This window comes from Centropristis striata, chromosome 15, assembly GCF_030273125.1.
Source record: "Centropristis striata isolate RG_2023a ecotype Rhode Island chromosome 15, C.striata_1.0, whole genome shotgun sequence".
In the NCBI taxonomy this organism is placed as follows: Eukaryota; Metazoa; Chordata; class Actinopteri; order Perciformes; family Serranidae; genus Centropristis; species Centropristis striata.
The window spans coordinates 34,608,191-34,631,176 of NC_081531.1; the positions used below are offsets into that span (position 1 = coordinate 34,608,191).

Here is a 22,986-nt window from a genome sequence, read left to right on the forward strand (position 1 = left end):
AATTCATGTATTCATCAGGTTTTTCAGGAAAAGAAAATATCACACTGATGATGTATAGGTCTCAAAAACGTACGTATCAAATATGATACACTTGGCTTTATAGGGTTAACGTTGATTGAAAGGCCAGTTTGTGCTGTTGGCGTCTCTTCTGACTGAAGGAATATCTGATCACAAATGACTGTTTTGACTGTGTGCGTGTCCCTGACCTGAACCCGCTCTCTGTCCCCGTCACCAGTCTGCTCCCAGTTCTCCCGAGGCGTCTACGCTATCCTCGGCTTCTACGACAGGAAGTCCATGAACACGCTGACCTCCTTCTGCGGGGCGCTGCACACCTCCTTCATTACTCCCAGCTTCCCCATCGACGCTGACGTGCAGTTTGTCATCCAGATGAGGCCCGGTTTGCGGGGAGCTGTTCTCAGTCTGCTGGACCATTACAAGTGGGAGAAGTTTGTCTACCTTTACGACACCGACAGAGGTAAGAGCTTCCCTCTGGGAGAGTAACGCACACACAGCAGAGACAGATGAGGAGAACATCTCGCTGCTAGAGGAAGTGGAGAAAGTAATTTGCGTGCCAAGCCCTGCTCATGCAGAGGTGTTATTATACAGTGTATATGATCAGTCTTTAATATGTAAATCCCTCATCCCCAATCCTCATTCTAAGTGGTCTGATACATTTTAATCTATGGCAGTAATGATCCTAAATTGCTTCACTGTGTGGCTGAATGCAGCGCTCCGAGGCAGTCAATAGCTCCTCGTTTCCCAGGAATGACTCATTCACAGGTGCTGCTGATCCTCCGCCGTAGTACGACTCCAGCCGCCTGAGCCTCTAATCCTCAGCACTCTCTGATTATCATTTAGCTCCTAATTGGATTATGTAAAGACAGAACACAACATACTGTAACTTCTGCATGTGCTTCATGGCCTCCATCTTCCACTCAAATAGGCCAGCTATTTACAGACTCGGGTCTTTGTCGTCCTCCGAGGGTCAGCATCTGGAGAGGCTGACTTAAGAAACAGCACAACAATCTGTGTGTGTAGATTGGACTGTTTATAGCAGCAAAGATGTGTATGATGTGATTCCATTTGGAGCGACAAAGTTTATATACGAGTAGGGGTGTGCCATATCGTTCACAATAATATCAGTATATTTTTTTCATGGTTATAAAAAATGCATATCATGATATTGGCAACATTCCTACTTCTTGATGTAGTGGTTAAAGTAGTTTTAATCACAAAAAGCTACTTACTCCCTGTGGCTAAACACATGCAGCTTTCAAAATAAGAGCACAGTGTGTTAAGAGAATCCACCACAGAATTTACAAGAAGACTGTCAAAATAAGATGCCTTAAATAAAACATACAAGAACCTTTATTCTCCTTTACAATATTTCATTAAAATATGCCCCCGGAACCCCTAAATGGTTATTTTTATTATTTGCTCATACTCAAGAGTCAAGAGTAAATTTTTTTTCTATTTGGCAAGTGTTGAGATTTGCACTTCAAACTACATTTTAGATTTTTATTTATTTATACAGATTAAAAAAATATCATATTTTCTATATCTTTTTAGGTATTTCCTAATATCGTCAAGAATATCGTTATCGCAAAAAATGCCTGCAATATCATGATATTCTTTTAGGGCCATATCGCCCAGCCCTTTATACGAGTATATCACTTAAGAATTGTTTACCATGCCGTGTTGGTGTAATTTTCTCCTGCACAAGCTCACCTACATGGCCTGATAATTAGCATTGTCATCATGCTCAATGAATAATTATAAATGTTGCTTGCAAATATAACATATAAGGGGTAAAATGAGGAGAATATCTAGTTCTATATTTATGTACTAAATATACTTCACCATATCTCCAAAAAAAACTGGCATGGAGTTTTAAGAGCCGTGATGTCGTGAAGAAGTCAAGTGATTTGTAGCATGATCAGCTACTCCAGAGGGTTAATCACTGAATATTTTGATCATTAAATGAGAAGAAAAAAGGCTAAATTCTTTGATTCTAGCTCCTTGAATGTGAGTGTTTGAGTGCTTTGATATTAAACGGAATATCTTTGAGTTATCGCCTCCTTTCGGAAACACTGGTTGACATTTTTCACCATTTTCTGACATTTTATAGACCAAACAACAAGCCAATTAGTCAAGGAGACATTCAATAACAGTTACAATCGTTCATTTCTGCCTTCGATCTATTTGCGTTTGTTCTCAAGAACACTTGATCGATTTAGAGATTTTGTCTTGCTGCAGTCTGTGCTGGTAAATGTGCCAAAGTGTACAGAACTGTGCATCCCAAGTATTTTTAAACTGACATAGAGCATTTCTAGGACAAGTGCACTCCTCTTTTTTTTTCACTTCCCCCGCCTCACTTTATATATCTCTGGTTCAGGTGGGTGTCTGAGCTCGGTAATGAAACGGTTTCTCACAGAACCATTTTGCTTTTAAGAGGAAAAATCTGCAAAAACACATTTTTGTGTGTGTGTGTGTCACAAAGTAAGAGTTTCTTAAAACCCTTCTGACAACAGGACAACATCAACAGTCCCGTTATTGTGACGTGTACACTACTGGTCAAAAGTTTTAGAACACACCAACTTTTCCAGAATTTAATTGAAAATTATGCAGTTTAATGTCTCACATTTGCAACATTTAAAATTCTTTATTGAGCATGATAGTGTTTTGAAAGTAAAAAAAAAGATTCAAAATCACATTTTATGTTGGACTAAAGGACTAAAAAAAGACACAAAATGACAAAAAAGACACCTAAAGACACAAAATGACAAAAAAAGACACAAAATGACTACAAAAAAATACAAAATGACAAAAAAAAGACACAAAATGACCAAAAAAAGACACAAAATGACAAAAAAGACACAAAATGACAAAAAAAGACACAAAATGACTTACAAAGACATGAAAATAATTCAAAAATGGACAAAATAGCCCAAGACTCCATAGAGTTAAGTTGTTAATCCATTTCTTGTTCCCTGAAAAAGGCCTACTTGTATAATTCTGAAATGTACATTATTTTTCAGTTTTGGTTAAGCTTACCTTTTTTTATTTACCTCTGGCAGTTCACCACTTACCTTTGTACCCTTTCAAGCTGTTCATTTGACTTGAACTGCTTGAATTTCAATAAAAAACTGGAAAAATTGGGGTGTTCTAAAACTTTTGACCGGTAGTGTATGTTCCGAGTCATGTTTGACCTCATTACGAAGGCTGTGGGCATCAATTTCCAATGTGTCTCTGTGTTTTGGTGGCTGATTGTGGGAGCTGATAATTGGTTGGCTGGCGTGGCGAAGACAAAATGATTAAGCAGTTTATAGCCTCTCCTGGGCACAATCAACCTTCTCAGAAGTGCCTCCTGACGTGGCCCCTTAGAGCTCTCGTCTTTTTTGTCCTCCCTCACCTGCTGTGTGGAGGCTGAAGGGCCACCATCTGTAACACCCTGCCCCTTTCCACACTGTGACACAGTGTAAACACAGTAGTTTAGGATGGATTCCCACATGCTGCACAGCTTGTGTTTGCTGAGAGTCTAGTTAACCATTCCTATTTTGGCTGCCAGTCCCAGCCCGCTCCTCCCCATCAAGGCATTGGAGCAATATAGCAAACACTCATCCAAACGTCACTTTAATCTTCATTACAGGAAGAGGGCTCCATTTAAGGCCAGAGAGGGACTTGTAGGGGGCTCTCCAGAGATGCTACTGTGAGTGACTGTTAGTTTGTGGGACAATATGACAGTAATAGGCTGTCAAGGCGCTTTACAACCATGCGTGCCCCTTAACGAGACACTTCTTGCCGCATCTGAACCGAGCCTTTAATCAGAACAAAAGAAAAAGGCATCTTAAAGTCAGCTTGAAATTGGAAAAAATCATTAAAATGAAACAGCCGATCCCCTGCTGTACATCCTGTGGAAGTGGACTCTGTCTTTCCTTTCATCACAAACCATAAGAGAGATTTTTTTTCATCGTAGCCTGAAGGCATAACTACCATTAAAATTGATATCCGTGTAGTAGGATTTTGACTGTAATTGTATTTCAAATTGGAAGTGGTAGCGCCATCAAACAGGTTCAGCTTCTGTTTCATGTTGGAGATGCGTTCCTCTGACGGCAGCATTATACTGATTTAAGCCGTTTCAACTGACATATTCGTAATGATGATCAAATAACGAGTGGAGATAGTTTCCCTGCAGCTGCTTGGTACAGAATGGGAGTCTGTTTCTGTTTCTGTGTCTCATTAGAAGAATTAATTGTTTGACAAACACAACAGATAAGAAGGGGGAAAACAGAGGAAGAAGCCACACAGATCCAAGAACAGCACAAAAAGGACTTCACACACTGGGTTCATTAAAGATATGTTTATCTCCTATTTATCCTGCATGTACTGGCTACCAAATGTCCTCATTAAACAGACTAATGGCTGCTGGCAGAAAAGACCCCTTGAACTGAGGAACATCTGGGCATCAGCAGCTGGCCACAAAGTCGGACCACACCAGCTTCTTTCATATTTACATAGTTTACAAATGCATCTACTACCTAAATAATTCAACCTGGTCTCACAGGAATCCGTGAAATAGCCACGGATTTCGCTTAACTCAAAATCCGTGGAATAGCCACGGAATTGCTCAAATTTCCGTGAAACTGACACGGATTTGGCTACAATGCAAGTTAATGACAGTCATATCCCGTGGCTATTCCAACATACAAAGTGATTATGTACATTCACTGAGTGAATATTTAGAAAATAAAACATATATTTCTCGCTAGAAATGTGATCAAAATCCATTTTTATGCAGAAACTAAGTCAAAATATTGATTTTTCACTAAAAATGAGAGAACTGTCCGCCATGTTTTTTGTTCTGACCGCTGGGACCTTGAAAGTCACGTGACTTGGAACAAACCAATAGCCACGGGATATGACTGTCTTTAACTTGCATTGTAGCGAAATCCGTGTCAGTTTCACGGAAATTTGAGCGAATCCGTGGCTATTCCACGGATTTTGAGTTAAGTGAAATCCGTGGCTATTTCACGGATTTCTGTGAGACCAGGTTCAAATAATTTCAAGGGGTGCCACAGTTTACCATTCATACCAGACATGAAACCTCTGAACCCCAAACAAGATGTTTAAGGGCATTTTGTTGTTGTTGTTGTTGTTGTTGTTGTTGTTGTTGTTGTTGTTATTGTTGCTCTTTTTACATTTTACTCACTCTGGCCTTCTATTTCACTACAATATCCTGCAGCTCTATGGAGTCAGCACAATCATGAAAACCACTTTTTATCTTATATATTATACTTTTTATCTTATATATTATATTATTTTTTTATCTTATCTTATTATATTTAACTAATTAATATTAAAAGCAAATACAGTATTTAAAATATTGTTTTTCTCATGCATTATTTTCACTTTTTGCATGTCAGTATTTCTGGCTGGAAATATAATATCGATATGCTTGGAGCATTAGGAAGATGAATAACTTTTCTATGCATATTGGCAAGAAGAGGGTTTCTTAGCAGTTTAGAGATGAGAAATGCTCGTCATCCAATCGATCAAAATATAGAAATCTCCAAAATGTCTCAAGTTTTTGAAGTTCTTTTTTTTTTTTTTGTTCCGAAGGTCTTGGTGTATAGATGTAATGTTGTGGAGGGTTTTTGACCATTTTTATTAATTCTCAAATAATAATAAAAAAAGCCTAATTCAGCACCAAATGTGTTTAAGACATCGTATCAACCCATAAAACAGATATAAAAGAGATAAAATATACAGACGATATTTATTTATAATGTATTGTGTACAGCACATATGTAAAAGTATAAATAGTTGAGCAGGAAATGGACTTCAGAAAACCAGACATTAATGTTCTGAACCCTTATACACTTTAATATGTTTACTGAATTGATGAATTTATTATTTAGTCATTTTAATTAGCGGTAGAGACAGAAAACGTGACACACATCTCAAACTAATCTTCAGAAACTTCCATCTTTATGGCATTTATTGACCTGCTACCTCCCCCTAAAAATCCACTGCCCACAACCCCCAATTCTCAATAAAAGGGGGCAGAATGATAAGGAATGTGTTTTAATACTGTATATCTGCTATTAACCAGGAAGAAACCACAGAGTGTTAAAACCACTGTCTGTGTGCCTGGAGCGCCAGTCCTTTTGATGACCGCTGCAGTCTGAATCTGAGAGAACAAAGATTGTTCTGATGTCACGAGAAGTCCAACTGCTGTTGTGAAACATTAAAAAAAAAAAAAAGAAAAACATTCCCACTAGTCTCAACAGATAAAAGCACTAATGTGTGTCTTGGGGGTGATTTTGAGAACTGTTGTTTCATTAAAAAAATATTTAGAGGAGTACAGTGTGTTCCCTATTTGATACTTAGGGAGACTGTTGCATATTGCATAACAGTCTGCATCTCCGTCCTTGTCCTCTCCTCTGAGATGACCTCCAGAGTCCTTATTCTGACTAACAGTAATGGAGAGTTATTAATCAGCTTGCTGACCTTGTTGTCTGATACCTATAGATAGTATTACACTCGGGAACCAATGTCACTCTGTGTTTTTTTTATAGCATTTAATTAAAACAAGTACTCAGATCCTTTACCTAACACAACAGTTTGAAGATAAAGTACAACTTTTGCACTGAAAAAGGAGGCGACACATTTTGCGAAAGTACTTGTGAAAGTACTTATTTTGCATTCCCCTGTCAGTGTTTGTACATTATTGAATTCCTGTTATTATCGTTATTATCAGCCATACATTATCCATAAAAGTGAATGCGGCATTCTAATGTTGTAGCTCAATGAGCTGGAGCAAATGTAAACTTTTTTATACAGTGTTGGATGATAGCTCAAGGTGAGACTGTGCAACTTTTAGACAAAACAAAATTGGGTCTCCACATATATGAAGTATTTGGGTTTTTTTTTTTCAACCTCTACTTGCAGCCTCTCCTGTCCTCTCCTCTCTGATCTGTGTAAAGAGATTTTCAGCGAATATTTGTCAAATGACCATTTGTCTCAGCAGATTCAATCATGACTTCACAGTGTTGCTGAGGAGCAGAATTTAATGTTTTTAACAGGATCTAGTTATTACAAACATTTTGGCGATGTTTTAAATGAGACATGTAGAATAGAATGATTTTTACAGAAATATCGCAATTTTTTGCTTTGTTTTGGTTGGAAACTTTTAAAACCTATGATCCATTAAAGCAGCTATTCTCAACCTTGGGGTCGGGACCCCAATTGGGGTCGCGAGATGATTTCTGGGGGTCGCCAAATCATTTTGGAAGTCAGCTCTGTCTCCACTGTGTTAAAGTGTTCATGTGTTAATGTGTTTTAGTCTTTTTGGTCACTTAATGTCTTTTTTGGGGTCATTTTGTGTGTTTTTTTGATCATTTAGTGGTCAATTTGTGTGTCTTTTGGTCATTTTGTTTATTTTTTTAGTCATTTTGTGTCTTTTTTGGTAATTTAGTGTCTTTTTTTGATCATTTTGTGGTCAATTTGTGACTTTTTTGGTAATTTTTTTTTCTTTTTTTGGTCATTTTGTTTATTTTTTTAGTCATTTTGTGTCTTTTTTTGATCATTTTGTGGTCAATTTGTGACTTTTTTGGTAATTTTGTTTCTTTTTTTGGTAATTTTGTTTCTTTTTTTAGTCATTTTGTGTCTTTTTTGGTAATTTTGTGTCTTTTCTTGGTAATTTTGTTCAGTGATTTTGTTTAGTGAGCAGGGGTCGCGGACAACATGCATGTTAAAATGGGGGGTCGCGACTCAAAAAAGGTTGAGAACTACTGCATTAAAGGACTGTAGGAAAGTTCAAATGTCAGTGTCGATAATAATGCCTTTTAATGCCCCACAGAGGGGTTCAGAGGGTTAGAACTTGGCAGATTTAGCGAACTAGCTTACCAGCCAGCCGGCTACTAGCTTGGTGTTGCCACAAAGTGTAAGTATTAGTAATTATGCAAATCGCAGATGACCAAAGCAAATGTTGTTCTACTCTCATTCTATTTCTATAAAAGCCGACTAAAGAGTATATTTCCCTCTGAAAAGTAATGGATTACAATTCTTAAGTAGCATTAACCTCCTGAGAACCTGCGTCCTCATATGTGGACATTACGTTTTAGGTTTGCTGGACCTTTATACTTCATTCTGCTTAATGATGACATGTTGTCCTCAGTGGTACACACTCTATAAAATATATCAATGAGTGAAAAAAATCAGATAGCAGCATCTTGGTAATGTCAATCAACAGCTTATGCCCAGAAAAAAGTGGACCAGGTACAAAACCTGATCCGATTGTATGGTTAAAACTTCTTTATTTGTGCTTAATAATGTTTGTAGTTTGAGATTCTGTACAAATTTGACTATTTTTAGCAATAGCAACAAGCTACGACTGCTAATCAGGAAGTATTCATTTGACAACAATAGATTTTGCTCTCGTTCTTTCAAAGAGAGGCTGTAAATGTATGGAAATAAACAGATTTAAACACTGGTGAATTAATTGTGTTCTACAGTAAAATAACGCTTAGTTTTTAATAACGGTTAGTTTTTGTACTTATCATGTCCTGAACCTGGTCTCACAGGAATCCGTGAAATAGCCACGGAATCGCTCAAATTTCCGTGAAACTGACACGGATTTCGCTACAATGCAAGTTAATGACAGTCATATCCCGTGGCTTTTCCATGGATATTTGTTCCTATTGGTTTGTTCCAAGTCACGTGACTTTCAAGGTCCCGACAGTCAGAACAAAAAACATGGCGGACAGTTCTCTCATTTTTAGTGAAAAAAATCAATATTTTGACTTAGTTTCTGCATGAAAATGGATTTTGATCACATTTCTAGCGAGAAATATATGTTTTATTTTCTAAATATTCACTCAGTGAATGTACATAATCACTTTGTATGTTGGAATAGCCACGGGATATGACTGTCATTAACTTGCATTGTAGCGAAATCCGTGTCAGTTTCACGGAAATTTGAGCGATTCCGTGGCTATTCCACGGATTTTGAGTTAAGCAAAATCCGTGGCTATTTCACGGATTTCTGTGAGACCATGTTGCATGTCCTACTAATCCTAAATATCTAGGAGAAACTAACAATACTTAGCAAACTAAAGCTTGGGTCTCAGGAGGTTAAGTGGACACAGAAGGTTTCACAAAACTGTATTTAGGTATTGAGATAATCTAACCGATTCATGAACTCCACATAATGCAAACTACATCCTAATTTCTTTTTGTTACCGTTAAAATGAAGGACGACAATCTAACAACCTTAACTGCAGCTTCTCCTGCATCCTTCCGTCCCGCCTGACAAATGAGGCGGTCGGGATGGTTGGAGAATTTGCATTTGGTGTGTAATCACGCTGCCCTGCTGCTGAATGTCTGGTTGGTTTCGTCTCCGCGAGGAAACGTCTGATTAATTGCACACTGCTAAAGAGCTGCACTCAGCATTCAGGCACAAAGGCTCATTAACAGAGAGTGGGAGAGGGAGAGAGACTGAAAGGCACAAAGCAGCTGTTCCACTCTGTGAACACCGTACTGCACCTTCACTTCCAAACGGACATATATCAATAGGCCTTGACCCCACCTGTGTGGGTAAACACTGTTTTCCTAATATTGGGCCTGAGGCAGAGATTTATCAATCAAGCTCCTCTGCTTCAAGAGAGCTGTTATCCTCCCTGTTCAAGGACTCTATTATGCCTCACAGAGAACATAGAAAGAGCAAAGCGGAGCGTAACTGGGACGCACATGTAACAGAAAAGCCAAGTAGTGACTCAAAAGGTACTTCTCTGTGAGATCGGTTTCAAAGGATTGTGAAAAACACAGAGATGCAGATGAGAAAGCACAAGGCTGAAAAAGATTGTGTGAGGTTAAACAGGACTGTGTCAAATTTAATAAACCTTTCTTATCTCAAAAGACAACAATGCCTATTTTCTGTTGTTTTTCAAGCAGACCATGTTTATTCATGCCTTAAGAATATTCTCTGACTCAGTGTCGAGTGAATTTAAAATTATCTGTGGGAATCAGTTTGACTTACAGCTGGGAGTGGAGGCAGTTTAGATGCTGCAAGTGTGCAGTGACGTCATCTGTGAAAACCTCAAAGAGCGGTGTGCATTCAGTGAGAAGATACAGCTGAGGCGTTGTGCTGTAGTGTTTCTGCATGAACCAAACCTCCTCTGTTACCAAGCGCTCACTCCGCTATGCCAGACGCCCAAAATGGCACCAATTGATCCATGCACATCCACGCATGCAGAGGCAGTGCGGCTTGAAAACGACATCAAACAACATGCAAGCTGCAGACTTTCTGCTCCACACTGCAGCACTGAGACCATTGTGTCTACACAAAACATCCATGTGAATTATTAATGCAGAATAACAAACATTTTGCAGCCCAGAAAGGGAGAATTTGCAAAAATCTGATGCTTGTATTTCTCAGCATGGACAATTTGTAAGTTGCAGGCTCCAAGGAGGGGAATTAACACAGACACTTGTTATGGACTTTCTGCTCTCAAACATTAAGACACATCTTCTCTGAACAGATTGGCCAACAGGCTCTCAGTGCAGAGAATCTAACACACTACTGTAGCTACAGCAACCTTCAGGAGGATATTACATAACTTTAAACACTTGCATCACTTTGTAAATCTTTGTTTGAAAGAAAGGCTCAGGCTCATTACAAACAGTCTCTACTCTGGGCTGCTTTACATGACCGGCTCCATATATGTAAACAAAGCCCTTACTGCAGCAATCTGCTATGCATGCCTTGATAAAGTGAATAAAAGAGCATTTGGATCATTTCGTCCTTTCACACAACTTCCTGGTAGTTTGCTTAAAACAACTATTTCAGTGTAAAAGGACGCTTGTCTCTGCAGGGATTATTGTTTCAGGACCTTGGATAGTTCCTCCATCCCTCATAGCTGTGTGGCTGCACTAATGTAAGCTCTATCTTAGTTCCTATCTTATTTATTCTTCTTTTTAGCTCTTCTTCATCTATCTTGTGTGTTGTTACAATCAAACAACCCTGCTTCCAAAAAAGTTGGAATGCTGTGTCAAACATAAATAAAACTGAATCCGATAATTGTCTAATCCTTTTTGACATATATTCAGTTTAAAACTGTGCAAAAACAATATATTTGACGCTTAAATTGATTTGTTTATCGTTGTTATTATTATTATACTCTGAAGTTTGTATACAGAAGAGCTGCCGCGATCTCAAGCTTTGTCCCACAGTCCAGAGACATGCAGCTTAGATTTCATTGGTGACTGTAAATTGCCCGTAGGTGTGTATGAGAGCGTGAATGGTTCTCTGTCTCTATGTGTCTATGTGTCCACGACTCTAGTTAGGATAAGTGTTTAAGGAGAATGGATGGATGTTTATTGTAAAACAGTTGGGACAGGGACATGTTTAACACTGTGTTACATCACATTTTATTTAACAACACTCTGTAAGCTTTTAGGAACTGGCCCCATTGTAGTCTGATATGTGACATTTACGCTCTGTTTTACTTACGTTGAAACACAATATGAGCTGTAGCCCAGTGTCAATTGTCTGCCTATGTAGGCACAATGCACTTTTTAAAATTTATAATAAGTTTATATGGCTACCCATTTATTAGCATTTTTGTGCTTGTGTATCCGGATTTATTTTATTTTATTTTATTTTATTTTATTTTATTTTGGGGGGTTCTGCTTAATATTATTTGTTGTTATTATTATTATTATTATTATTATTATTATTATTATTATTATTAATTGTCTGCCTATGTAGGCACAATGCACTTTTTAAAATTTATAATAAGTTTTTATGGCTACCCATTTATTAGCATTTTTGTGCTTGTGTATCCGGATTTATTTTTTTATTTTATTTTATTTTATTTTATTTTATTTTGGGGGTTCTGATAAATATTATTCGTTATTATTATTATTATTATTATTATTATTATTACTATTATTATTAAGGCTATAGGCTGCTGTTGTAGGCAAGATAAGTGGAGCTTCTACTTTAAGTAGTTTGTAATACAGGAAAAAAAAGTTTAGCTCTGTTCAAACTATATATAATACATCAGTGTACGATGACACCGTTTGACGTGTTTATGATGAAAAAGAACTCGGTCATTGAGTCTTTTACTGTGATTTCACTTCCTTTTGTTTGTTGGAGGCATTAAAATTAATGTGACACTCGAGACTTCATGAAATCTTGTCAATAAGCTGCCTGAAGATCAATCATATCTGTTGCTATTACAACATTCAATCAATGCTCACCTCTCTACTCACAATGCTGTCACTTAGGAAATAAAACAGAAATCAATACCCCGAGGTAATTTTAATAATTGATTATCTGATGAGTGATCTGTGATTCCACTGATCCTGCTCTTATTTTAAATATGTATTGGCTCCAGGAGGCTGCCAGCGAGAGGTTTATTCCGGCTAAAGTAAAAAGATTTTCCTCTCAGCTCAACATTGTTGTCTCAGCTGGTCACAGAGAAAGAAAAAAAATAGCCAAATCTTCAAATGAATAGGAATGAAAATGAAGCTGTACGGAGTCGAAGAGTGCGGGAAGGAACGGAGGAGTCAGCAAAGCTTTTGTGCCTCTTCTGCGTCAGAAAACAGCAAATGGCACATGGGGCCAAGCACTGTCAGACATGCTGTCAGATGCACTGAGTGTTTTTTACTCCATGAATTTGGAGCCCCCTCCCCTCCCCTCCTCCTATTTTTTTTTTTTTTTTTTTTGCAAATCCAGCTTGTCATGTCTAATCTGCTCCAACCTCTCCACTTTACACCGACCCTATAAGAAACCAGGTGACTAACGGAGCGCCCCTCTGTCTTTAAGGCCTCCACTCTTATCTATTTCCGGACACTTGCTCTCAGGATAACACAAGGCCATTACAACAGGAGTCTTTTTGCATTATGAAAGAGATTGATGTGATGTGCGCTTCCCTTTTTTGCCCAGGAGAAAACGCCATCTTTATTTGCTTAAGAGATGGGAGGGTGTTTTATTTATTTATTTTTTCTATCAGGGAGCTGAAAAGGAACAGACAGTTAGTGCAGCTCTCACTGATGGGCACAAGCCAGCCTGCTCCATTTCTTTCTATGTGCTTCCAATACAAATATCTGCACCGTATACGTTTGTGTTTCAGTCTCTCACTCCTCCTGCTTGTCTTTATGTTTTTTTTTTGACTTGAGAATGTGAATCATCCTTTAAATGTGACAGAAGTTCACAGATTACTTGCTGAAATGTGAATAAAACTTGCATGCAAAGGAAGAAATGCTCAGCATTTTGTTTGCAGCTGTCATTACATAAGAAATTATCTGTTTGATTAGCTCTGATCAGGGATCTGGCAGGAGTGAGAGGTGTGGGGGTGCAGGGCTCTTTGCAGTTCAGCTAATTTGGAAGAGGGAGCTGTTATCTGCATTGGTCTGCATTGGGAGTAGGCGTTGTTAAGCTAATTGTACTCAAAAGTGTCCTTTTACCGTCATTTGGCAGCTTTAATCCCTTTTTTATTTCACCGGCTCTGTTAGCATTGCCCACTGAAAGCAGCCTCCTTTGTGGAGCCACGCATAAAGCTTTGAGATTTCTCTGAGATTTCTCTGAAGTCGGTTCAGTGGCTTTGTCTGAGTACCCTTTGGTGTGGCGCTCGGCTTTGGGCATCCCATGACAACAGCGCAGTTCAGATGCCTGCAAGAGAATTTTAAAGAGGTCACCTTCTCCAGGGAGGGGGAGGGACGACTGAGTCACAGTTGAGGCTGCACACCACGCTCGGCCGTCATGTGAGCTGCTGCCCAAGACAAGCGAGAAGAAACACACGGCCAGGTGCCAGCAGAGCCTCAGCCGGCGATTTATTCTGCTGTCTGTCGGAGAGGAAGTACAGCTCGTGGTTAATGTGTTATTCTACAGTTCAAATATTGTCAATATACACTGCAAAAAAGCCAACTTGTATTTTTTTTTGCCTAAAACAGTGATTTAATTTGGTAAAACTTGGAAATATAAATTACTGATATTTAGGGCAATAATGTAAGTTAGCACAACAAAGGAAGCCAGTTGTCTGCTCAAAAACAAGTTGGTGAGTTGTTGTTACTTATATCTTTAAGTTGGGGTTCACAACAAGGGACAATAGTTCTGATAACTCTTATTTCTTAGTTGTGAAAATTGCTCATTAGCGAAAGCTAGCGGCTAACTGATGCTAGCGGCGCTGCTTGTTACAGCTACAAGAGTAGCCATTAGCGTATCAATGCTAACTCAAAATTGTGGTCACAACATTAGCTGACATTTCATAGCGGCGTTACAATCGTGCCAGAGAAATTCAGAGTTGAGCAAAACTTTAAAATATTTAGTTTAATTGTCCAACTTTAAATTTTATCGAAGTTTGTTGCCTTGAAATTTTGAGTTCACCCAATGTTTCTTTTTTTGCAGTGTATTTTAATCAAATTGGTCCTTTTATGTCTGCAGTGCCCTCACAGCCCTGTCAGATAAACTCACTGACCCTTTAACCCATTTCTAGTGTATGCTGCAGATTTATAACACTGTTCATTATATAATAGCAGATGTGTTATTTTCCATTTTAATCAAATAGTTTTTCTTGCTTTTAAATTTTACCAAATGTATAATATATTCTTAAACAAGTAAGGAAAACAAAATGGTACAAAATGGTCCTTTTTTTTGGTCTGTGGTACTCAGATGAACTCACTGACCCCTTCACCCAGTTATGGTTTATGTTGCAGATTTAGAACACTTTCATTATAGTAAAGCAGATCATTATAAAACTATATATCCATTACTCTCAGCTAACAATTTCAATCATTATGTCATTCATTTTAATTAAATGTGTATATGTTACTATAAGCTACCATTTCAACAATCTAACCTATCATTTAGTTAACGTTTTCAACTGTTTATCCATTACTTTTAGCCAACTGCTTTAAATGTTTATCTCTTACTATAAGCCACTATTTCAATGGTTTACTTATTTATTTATTTTTAACAGTTTAGCCATTATTTTAAGTTAATTGTTTTATCTGTTTATCTCTTACTATAAGCTACTATTTCAATCATTTACCAATCATTTTGTTAACTTTTTTAACCTTTTTTTAAACTTTTTTTTTAAATGACCAAAAAAGACACAAAATGACTAAAAAAGACACAAAATGACCAAAAAAAGACACAAAATGACTAAAAAAGGACAACAAATGACCAAAAAGACTAAAACACGTGAACATTTTACTGTTTTTTATTACAGTGGAGACAGAGCTGACTTCCAAAATGATTTGGCGACTCCCAGAAATCATCTCGCGACCCCAATTGGGGTCGGGACCCCAAGGTTGATAATAGCTGCTATAGACGACCTACTATATAATTTTCTTTCCCAGCTGAACCCAGTAGCACTGCAGCGCCTCTTTTAAAGCAATCCTCTGAGCTGCAGAGAACACCATATCAGAGGAGTACACACTGATCTCCTGGGCAGCGCTGTGTGGGCTACTAAGCTCATATATTCAGGACAACTCCGCTTTGTGTTGCTCGCTCTCACAATTGCTGTCATCTTTAGGCATTTCTTTTGGTGCATTTTGTGGACAAACTTCAAAGCAAAGTGTGTTTAACAATGTTAGTGTTTGTAGACTTGGGCATAAATACGCTGTGGAACATAATCTCAGTGCTGTGCTTATAGTGTGTGAGCTTGAAAGGGAAACTTTTTCTGCTCTACTGGATTTCCAGCAGTTGAAGTATTTTGCCCCCTGATGTTTCACTCCAGAGTGGCAGATTGTGATTGGTTCTTGCATTGTGAATGCACAAGGTTCATATCAGCATGCATCTCTTCAGGAAAACAACCGTCGTCTCTGCTTTCTCTTTGAGAAGCAGACACTAAAAAGCTGATTTGAGTTGTGAGTTGATGAAAGCGCAAGCTGTCCAGTTGAGTTGGTGCAGAATGAACCGCAGAGGAAACAGATGTTGCAACAACTCAAAGCTTTTTTCCCCTTTTGTTCTTTGCCTACAGGTACTTGGTGTGTGTGTGTGTGTGTTTGTGTGTGTGTGTGTGTGTGTGTGTGTGTACTTCTGACTTCAAGGTGCTTGCATCACTTTATTCAATGTCAAAAAACATTACATTAGATTATAAGTTATGTAAATGTGTCTTTCTTGAAAGTATATCTTTTTTCATTTTCTTTATATATTTTTTATTGGGAATTTGCATCCATAAGCATCAGTACAAGACATAACTTATTCCACAGCTGTTTCCCACATTTTTGTTTTTTAAAGGGTACATTAGAACAAAGAACCACAAAAAAAAACCCACAAAAGAAAAATAAAAATAAATACAAAACAAAACAAAAAACATAGTATTATCATAATATATAATAATATATAGGGAGGCAAAAAAACAGAGAAACAGAAACATTAACAATTATACTAATAATACCAATACATAAATAAACACAGGATGCCAAGTATGCTCATTAAAAAAATAAAAAAAGATTTTTTAAAAAACCTTAATAAAATAAATGAAAATGCATCTTTACTTTCAATATTTACAGTCTGAATTCCTATTGACTTAAAGCAGATGTGTGCAGGATTTAGGTTGATCTTTTTGGTAGAAATGGCAGACATCAGCACATTTTTCAACCATAAACACACAGAAGTCGCGTTTCCATCAACAAATTTCTATTTGTATTTTGAAGATTTGCATGAGAAGAGCTTGATGGAAACACCAAAAGTTGAATAAAAAAATGTGCATTAAGTTTTTATGCTCGCTTGAGGTGGTTTTTGTCTTTTTTTTTTTAAATAGTTAATGCATTCAAAGGGAAGTGGAAGCGCTTTTTCTGAATAAGTTCTGAACATTTACCTCGCATGACTGATCAGCTTTTTCCGCTCTGCCAGAAAACCCTGCTGAAAAAACCTGTTGGTATCTTCTCTCCGTTTTTTTCTGCAGAGTTGCTAAAGAACCTCTTTTTTGTTGTTATTTTCTCTCTACTTCTTCTACTGTTTATTTACGGATTAGCCTACAGCAACACATTACACTGCCATCTTATGACCAAAGTACGTTAATGCAGCTTTGTTTATTTGCTCTAAACCAGTTGATGGAAACGTCCCTAATTTGCATATTCTGTCATGCAACATTTCAAAATCTTCAGTTCAAATTCACTTTAAATTTAAGGGAAACGCGTAGAAAGACACTGGATGCAGGGTGTGCAATATGCAGCCGCAAACGTAAAGTCAAGTCAAGTCAAAGTTTATTTATAGAGCACATTTAAAAACAACCTCAGTTGACCAAAGTGCTGTACAGTTATTAAAATAGAATAAATCATACACAAATAGGTATAAATAAAAACAATGAAAACAATAGAATACTAAAAACAGTAAAACAATAAAATAAAATAGAATAAAAAAGTAATAAAAACTCAATCCAAAACAGAGTTAGAGATGAAAAACAAACAAATAAAAGGGTAAAAAAAAAGTAAAAAATCCAGGTAAAGCAAAAAATGCACATGTGATCTGAGTTGTAATATAGTTTAAAGTCTTTTACATGTTTTCTGTTATTATTTTGTACCTTGTAAAATGTTTTCATACAAAATCTCTGATTTTACTTTACCCGGGCTTTAACAAAAATCGAGGAAAAAAAAGAGAAATAACATGAAATGGACACTCAGCCTTAAATATTCTGCAGAACTGAGATGGATGATGATTTTCTGTGGGTGCCCTCTCAGATCAAAGTAGTCATGTGATCCATTGTTAATGATTATATACAGTCTAATGTAGCATTCATTGATTTCCACTGAGGACAGAAAAAATATATACACAGATCTACATAGCTGTATATTTGGCGAGGAGTTAGCTCCTAAATGATTCACGTTCTACCTGATATCAAGGCTGTCTTTATGAAACATTTGAAATATTTTTTCCCCTGCTATAAATAGCCTTGTGACAATATGCTCCTGATTTTGAATATGTATTATTTTCCAGGACGGAGCTGAATAATTGACTCTGTAAAATGCCCTTGATGCTTGTCCTGCCTGCTGGCTGTTGTAAAAAAGTACCATCTGTTTACAAAGTCAACCAAAACTCCTGCACCAAAAGACTTCATCGTCATTTGTGCACAGACTAAAAAAAATCACACCCGTGTTAATATTCAGCAGGAGACCTTGAATGTCCTTTGACATTACGATTTCACATTTGTGGCTATTGAAGTCAGAGGACACCAAATGTCACATTCAGATAAGTCCCTCAGTTCAGGACTTTCAAACTTCAAGCTTTTATTTCCACACATCTTTAATTGTGAGCGTACTAAATAGCTTACCATCGACAAGCTCTTACAAATGCTTAAATCCAAAATATCCAGCTTAGTTTTGTGACAGAAAAGGAATGAAAATAAAACTCCCAGGGGAATCGTTTGTAAATCCCCCCAAATCCTTTTTCTTAAGAAGCTACTAACATGTTTCAAAATGTCATCCCAGCTTATGCTGTTCAGTACTACGTGTCAGGATACTGGGAGGAGAGCTGACACTCAGCTGCCGTTTCATTTCCCCTCTGCCACCAGAGATACACTGTGCCGGATTCTTCGAGCTGATAAAAAAAGAGAAAAGTTTCTGCCTGTTTGACCTGATAAAGTCTGGATGATGACAGAGCGGGATCCAGTTTGAGGTCAGCTCAGCAGCTTCTTATCTGTGACCGGACTCTTCACCATGCTCTAATACAGGGCAGTCGCACTACTTTTGAATTCCTTCACCTCCCCGAGTGTGAGACGTGTGGACACAGCTCCTCCGACTCTTTAGACTCCTGAGCGGCCGATGTGGCGGCGCCCAGCGAGAGCCACTTGTCTTTAAAGGCCATACCTGATCTGATGCTGTCTGCCCATCGCTTGGCTGTGAAGGTCGCCAGCAGGGGAAAGCAGGGCGGACATGTCAGCTGACGGGCCGTGCTCTGAATACGGAGGAGCTCTATTGAGAACATGTCAGCTCACATGTCTGTCAGAGCCGGTCACCAGTGAATGCTCCAGCTGGTTGAGAGGATGGATGGATGGATGAGTGGGTGGATGGATGGATGGATGGATGGATGGATGGATGAGATGAGATTCAACTTTATTGTCATTGAACAGAGTAACTAGAACATTTTTGTTTTAGTTTTTGTTTGGCCACAAGTTCAATAGACAATGAGGATTTGAGAAAGGGATGGATGGATGGGTGGTTGGGTGGATGGATGGGTGGGTGGTGGATGGATGGATGGATGGATGGATGGATGGATGGGTGGTTGGGTGGATGGATGGGTGGGTGGTGGATGGATGGATGGATGGGTGGGTGGGTGGATGGATGGATGGATGGATGGATAGGTGGGTGGATGGATGGATGGATGGATGGATGGATGGATGGATGGTTGGTTGGTTGGATGGATGGATGGATGGATGGATGGATGGATGGTTGGTTGGTTGGATGGATGGATGGATGGATGGATGGTTGGTTGGTTGGGTGGATGGATGGATGGATGGATGGATGGATGGATGGATGGATGGATGGATGGATGGATGGATGGATGGATGGATGGATGGATGGATGGGTGGGTGGGTGGATGGATGGATGGATGGTTGGGTGGGTGGATGGATGGAATTGGGTGGGTGGGGGAGTGGATGGATGGAATTGGGTGGGTGGGGGAGTGGATGGATGGATGGATGGATGGATGGATGGATGGGTGGGTGGGTGGGTGGGTGGATGGATGGATGGATGGATGGATGGATAGGTGGGTGGGTGGGTGGATGGATGGTTGGGTGGGTGGGTGGATGGATGGATGGATGGATGGATGGATGGATGGATGGATGGATGGATGGATGGATGGATGGATAGGTGGGTGGGTGGGTGGATGGATGGATGGATGGGTATTTCAGTAGTAAGAGTGCCCTATTAAGGGTTAAAGTGGTGAATCTGGGAGAAAAAAGTTGTTTTTTTGCCACTTTAAATCTCTCAAATCTGCGACTTTTTTTGTTGTAGATTTGCCACTTTAATCTAGTAAATCTGCAACTTTTTTCTCAAAATATTACCTGAAGTTACCAAATATAGTTCTTTGCCTGATAAAGGGTTAACCTCTTATCTGAACTAGGGTCATGGGGGGCTGCAGCCAATCCCAGCTGACATTAGAGAGGCGGAGTTCACCCTGGACAGGTCTCCAGACCACCACAGGGCTGACACATAGAGACAGACAACCATTCACGCTCTTTAATCTCAAAGGCTTTAATCGTCATGAGACTGATAGCCGATGGGTTTCGGTTTACAGGTGTTGGGTAGTTATACGTGAAAAAAGTTTTCTCCTGCGGCCCCAGAGGGAGCTACTTCTAGTGATCAGTGAGTCAGCGCTGGCTGGGGCTGAGGACTACAAATTTGAAAATGAAGAAAATCTGGGGGTGTAAGAGTTAGAAAGAAGTGACTTTACTAGATCTCTGCAGCCTGTTCCTAATCTCTGCCTCCGGCTGATAGCTGCTGGTGACATAAGCACACCTGAACCTCCAACCCCGAACTGTTAGAGGTCACGCTGCATTGTGGATAATGTAGCTGCAAGGCTTTGACAAGGAATAAGAATGCAATATCTACAATTTTTCTGACCATTTCACCATTCTGACCATTTACTGAGGTGACGTTTGACCTGTTGAAATGCACATCGATTTAAATGGATACAGCTTCTAGAATTTGGTTTCTGCAAGCAATTAAAAGTTTAAAGAAACACTTAAGATCCCCTCTAGACACACTGTATTAAAGACATTTAAGAAATTCTGCTCTGAATAATAATTTGTGCCTAATTTGGTTTTTCAACACAAAAGTTCTCTTACACATATTGCTCTGCCTCAGTCTATAAATATGCAAATGTTCATTATTTCAAAGGTTTAACTGTGGGCACAAGATGAATCCTACTTAACTAAAAAAAAAAGTCCATTGTCAGTGTATGTGCACTAAGGGTTTCATGTTTCCACAAAGTTAGTGTGGGCTCTAAGTTGCATACTGCACCGCGAGCTTTGTTGTCACGAATTCATGCTTGTACGTACACATCTTCAAGTTCAGATTCAAGTCAGGCACAGAGAAACTTTCCTCCTTCTGCAGAAGAATGTTAAACATTGCACATGCATCATTCTGCACAGCGAAGGTCAGACACAAGTGAAAAAAAAATAAGGAAAGCACATTTTTGAGTGTAAGGCCGCTTAAAAATGCAAGTCTAATAGCAGTATCGATTCAATAATTCAAGAAATGAAGAACTCTAATATTAAAAGGGGCATGTTGAACAGTCTAAGGGCCTCATTGGAGCTTTATAATACCTACACCTTTACAAATAATGCATGGATAATGTTCTAAAGTATTAATGAGCACAGACTTCTATGCATAACCCAATAAAGCATGCATGCAGGAGGTGATGTTAGAGCTCCAGCAGCCCTGCTAGTTAAAGCAGTCTAGTCTGTGCAGCAGGGAGCTGGTGCATCACTTGACTGTGATGCAAAGTGAGAACCAGTTTTCATTTAGCCCGTGTGATGCCGGCTTCCAGTAGAGAGGCTCTGTGGCTGACTCGTATTTACATAAACACATTTTACATCGGCTTATTCAGCACCCGTAATAATATCCCTCATTTTATGGAATCAGCAGTTTTATCTGTGCTCTGAGAGAAAAGGGGCAACGCAGCATGTGATGCTGCTCATTTAGTCCAGTCAGCTGGAGTGTGCTGCCTGTGGTAAACCATTCTTCTTTCTGTCCGTTAGTTATGACCCAATACATCAGTAATGAGCTCCCGCCACCATGCATTGTCACCACCACTCAACATATCATGTGCTTTGTTCTTCAGATAATGGAAATATGCAAATTTATGATGTACATTGTCATTATCTGTCCTGGGAGTTCTTATATATTCGACTGTTTTTGTGTTATTTACATTCTGTCTGAATGATAAGGTGTTACCTTTTTAGGGTCATTGATCTTTCTACATGACGCGTCTTTAATGGCTGCAGTTCATCCTCCTTTTTACTTTTTGAGTTGCATTTATTTTAAGAAGAGTCGCTAAGATTCGACATGGCATACAAGCTTTTAATTTGAACTTGTGAACCTTTATTTCTTTAAAACAAGCATTTTATTCTCAGGAGTTCCAGATTATTACAAAAATAGAAATCCCCACTGTGCAGGACAGAGAATTGAACAATCAAATGCAAATACAAATTTAACAAAAACTCAAATAACCTGAACTCAGAAGACCTAAACAAAGCTGGTTTGATGTCTGCTGTTGTGTTTCAGCTCAGAGAGACTGATCTCTTTAAAAAGCTGCATGGCGTCATGCTGCTGCTAGTGACCTGTTTTCTGTCAATCATCCAACACTTTGTTTTTAATAATCTTGTACCTTTTACTACAAGAATAAACAATGTAAATGCAACACTTCATCATCCTGTTTGTGTGAATACACCTACTTTATTGATAATGAATACTGTTTAAAATGGCCTGCTGCGCTGCAAAAAAAGAAAAGTTGGGTGAACTCAAAATTTCAAGGCAACAAACTTCGATATAATTTTAAGTTGGACAATTAAACTAAATATTTTAAGTTTTGTTTTTTGAGTTTGCTCAACTCTGAATTCAGATTTTTGTCAACTCAACTGTAAGTTGTACTAACTTATAATTTTACATTGTAATAACTTTTAATCCTTACTTCTGCTAACTTCTGCAATGTGCTGAATTGGCACGATTGTAATGCTGCTATGAAATGTCAGCTAACTCTTTATGGGCCACTGTGTATTTATTTGGGCTTTATTATTTTTGTTTAATGTGAGTTTGCTGAATTTCTGCAGAAAATTGTTTTCATTACATTTCATTTTATTTTTATATATTTTTAATTACTTTCAAAAATATTTTTGTTTGTTTTAACATGTTTGAATAAAGTCATTAAACAATGAAAGTCTATCTCGCTAATAGGCGTAGTATTTGTTAGATGAACTCTACAGGCTTCCAACTTAGATGACACCAATTATTTTTGAATGAGTCTATACATTG

The 22,986-nt window shown here is 38.3% G+C and overlaps 1 protein-coding gene across 4 annotated transcripts in view; it reads left to right on the forward strand.

The window, feature by feature from the left end:
* Positions 1 to 22,986, forward strand: part of gria3a (glutamate receptor, ionotropic, AMPA 3a) — a 118,995-nt gene that overhangs the window by 31,369 nt on the left and 64,640 nt on the right. For all 4 annotated transcript variants that reach the window (XR_009395686.1, XM_059351127.1, XM_059351126.1 and 1 more), the window contains exon 3: positions 236 to 475. Coding sequence is in view for 3 of the 4 variants with exons in the window: in XM_059351127.1 (XP_059207110.1) it covers positions 236 to 475 (240 nt within the window). In the remaining variant the exon portion in view is untranslated. The remainder of the gene's footprint in view (positions 1 to 235; positions 476 to 22,986) is intronic.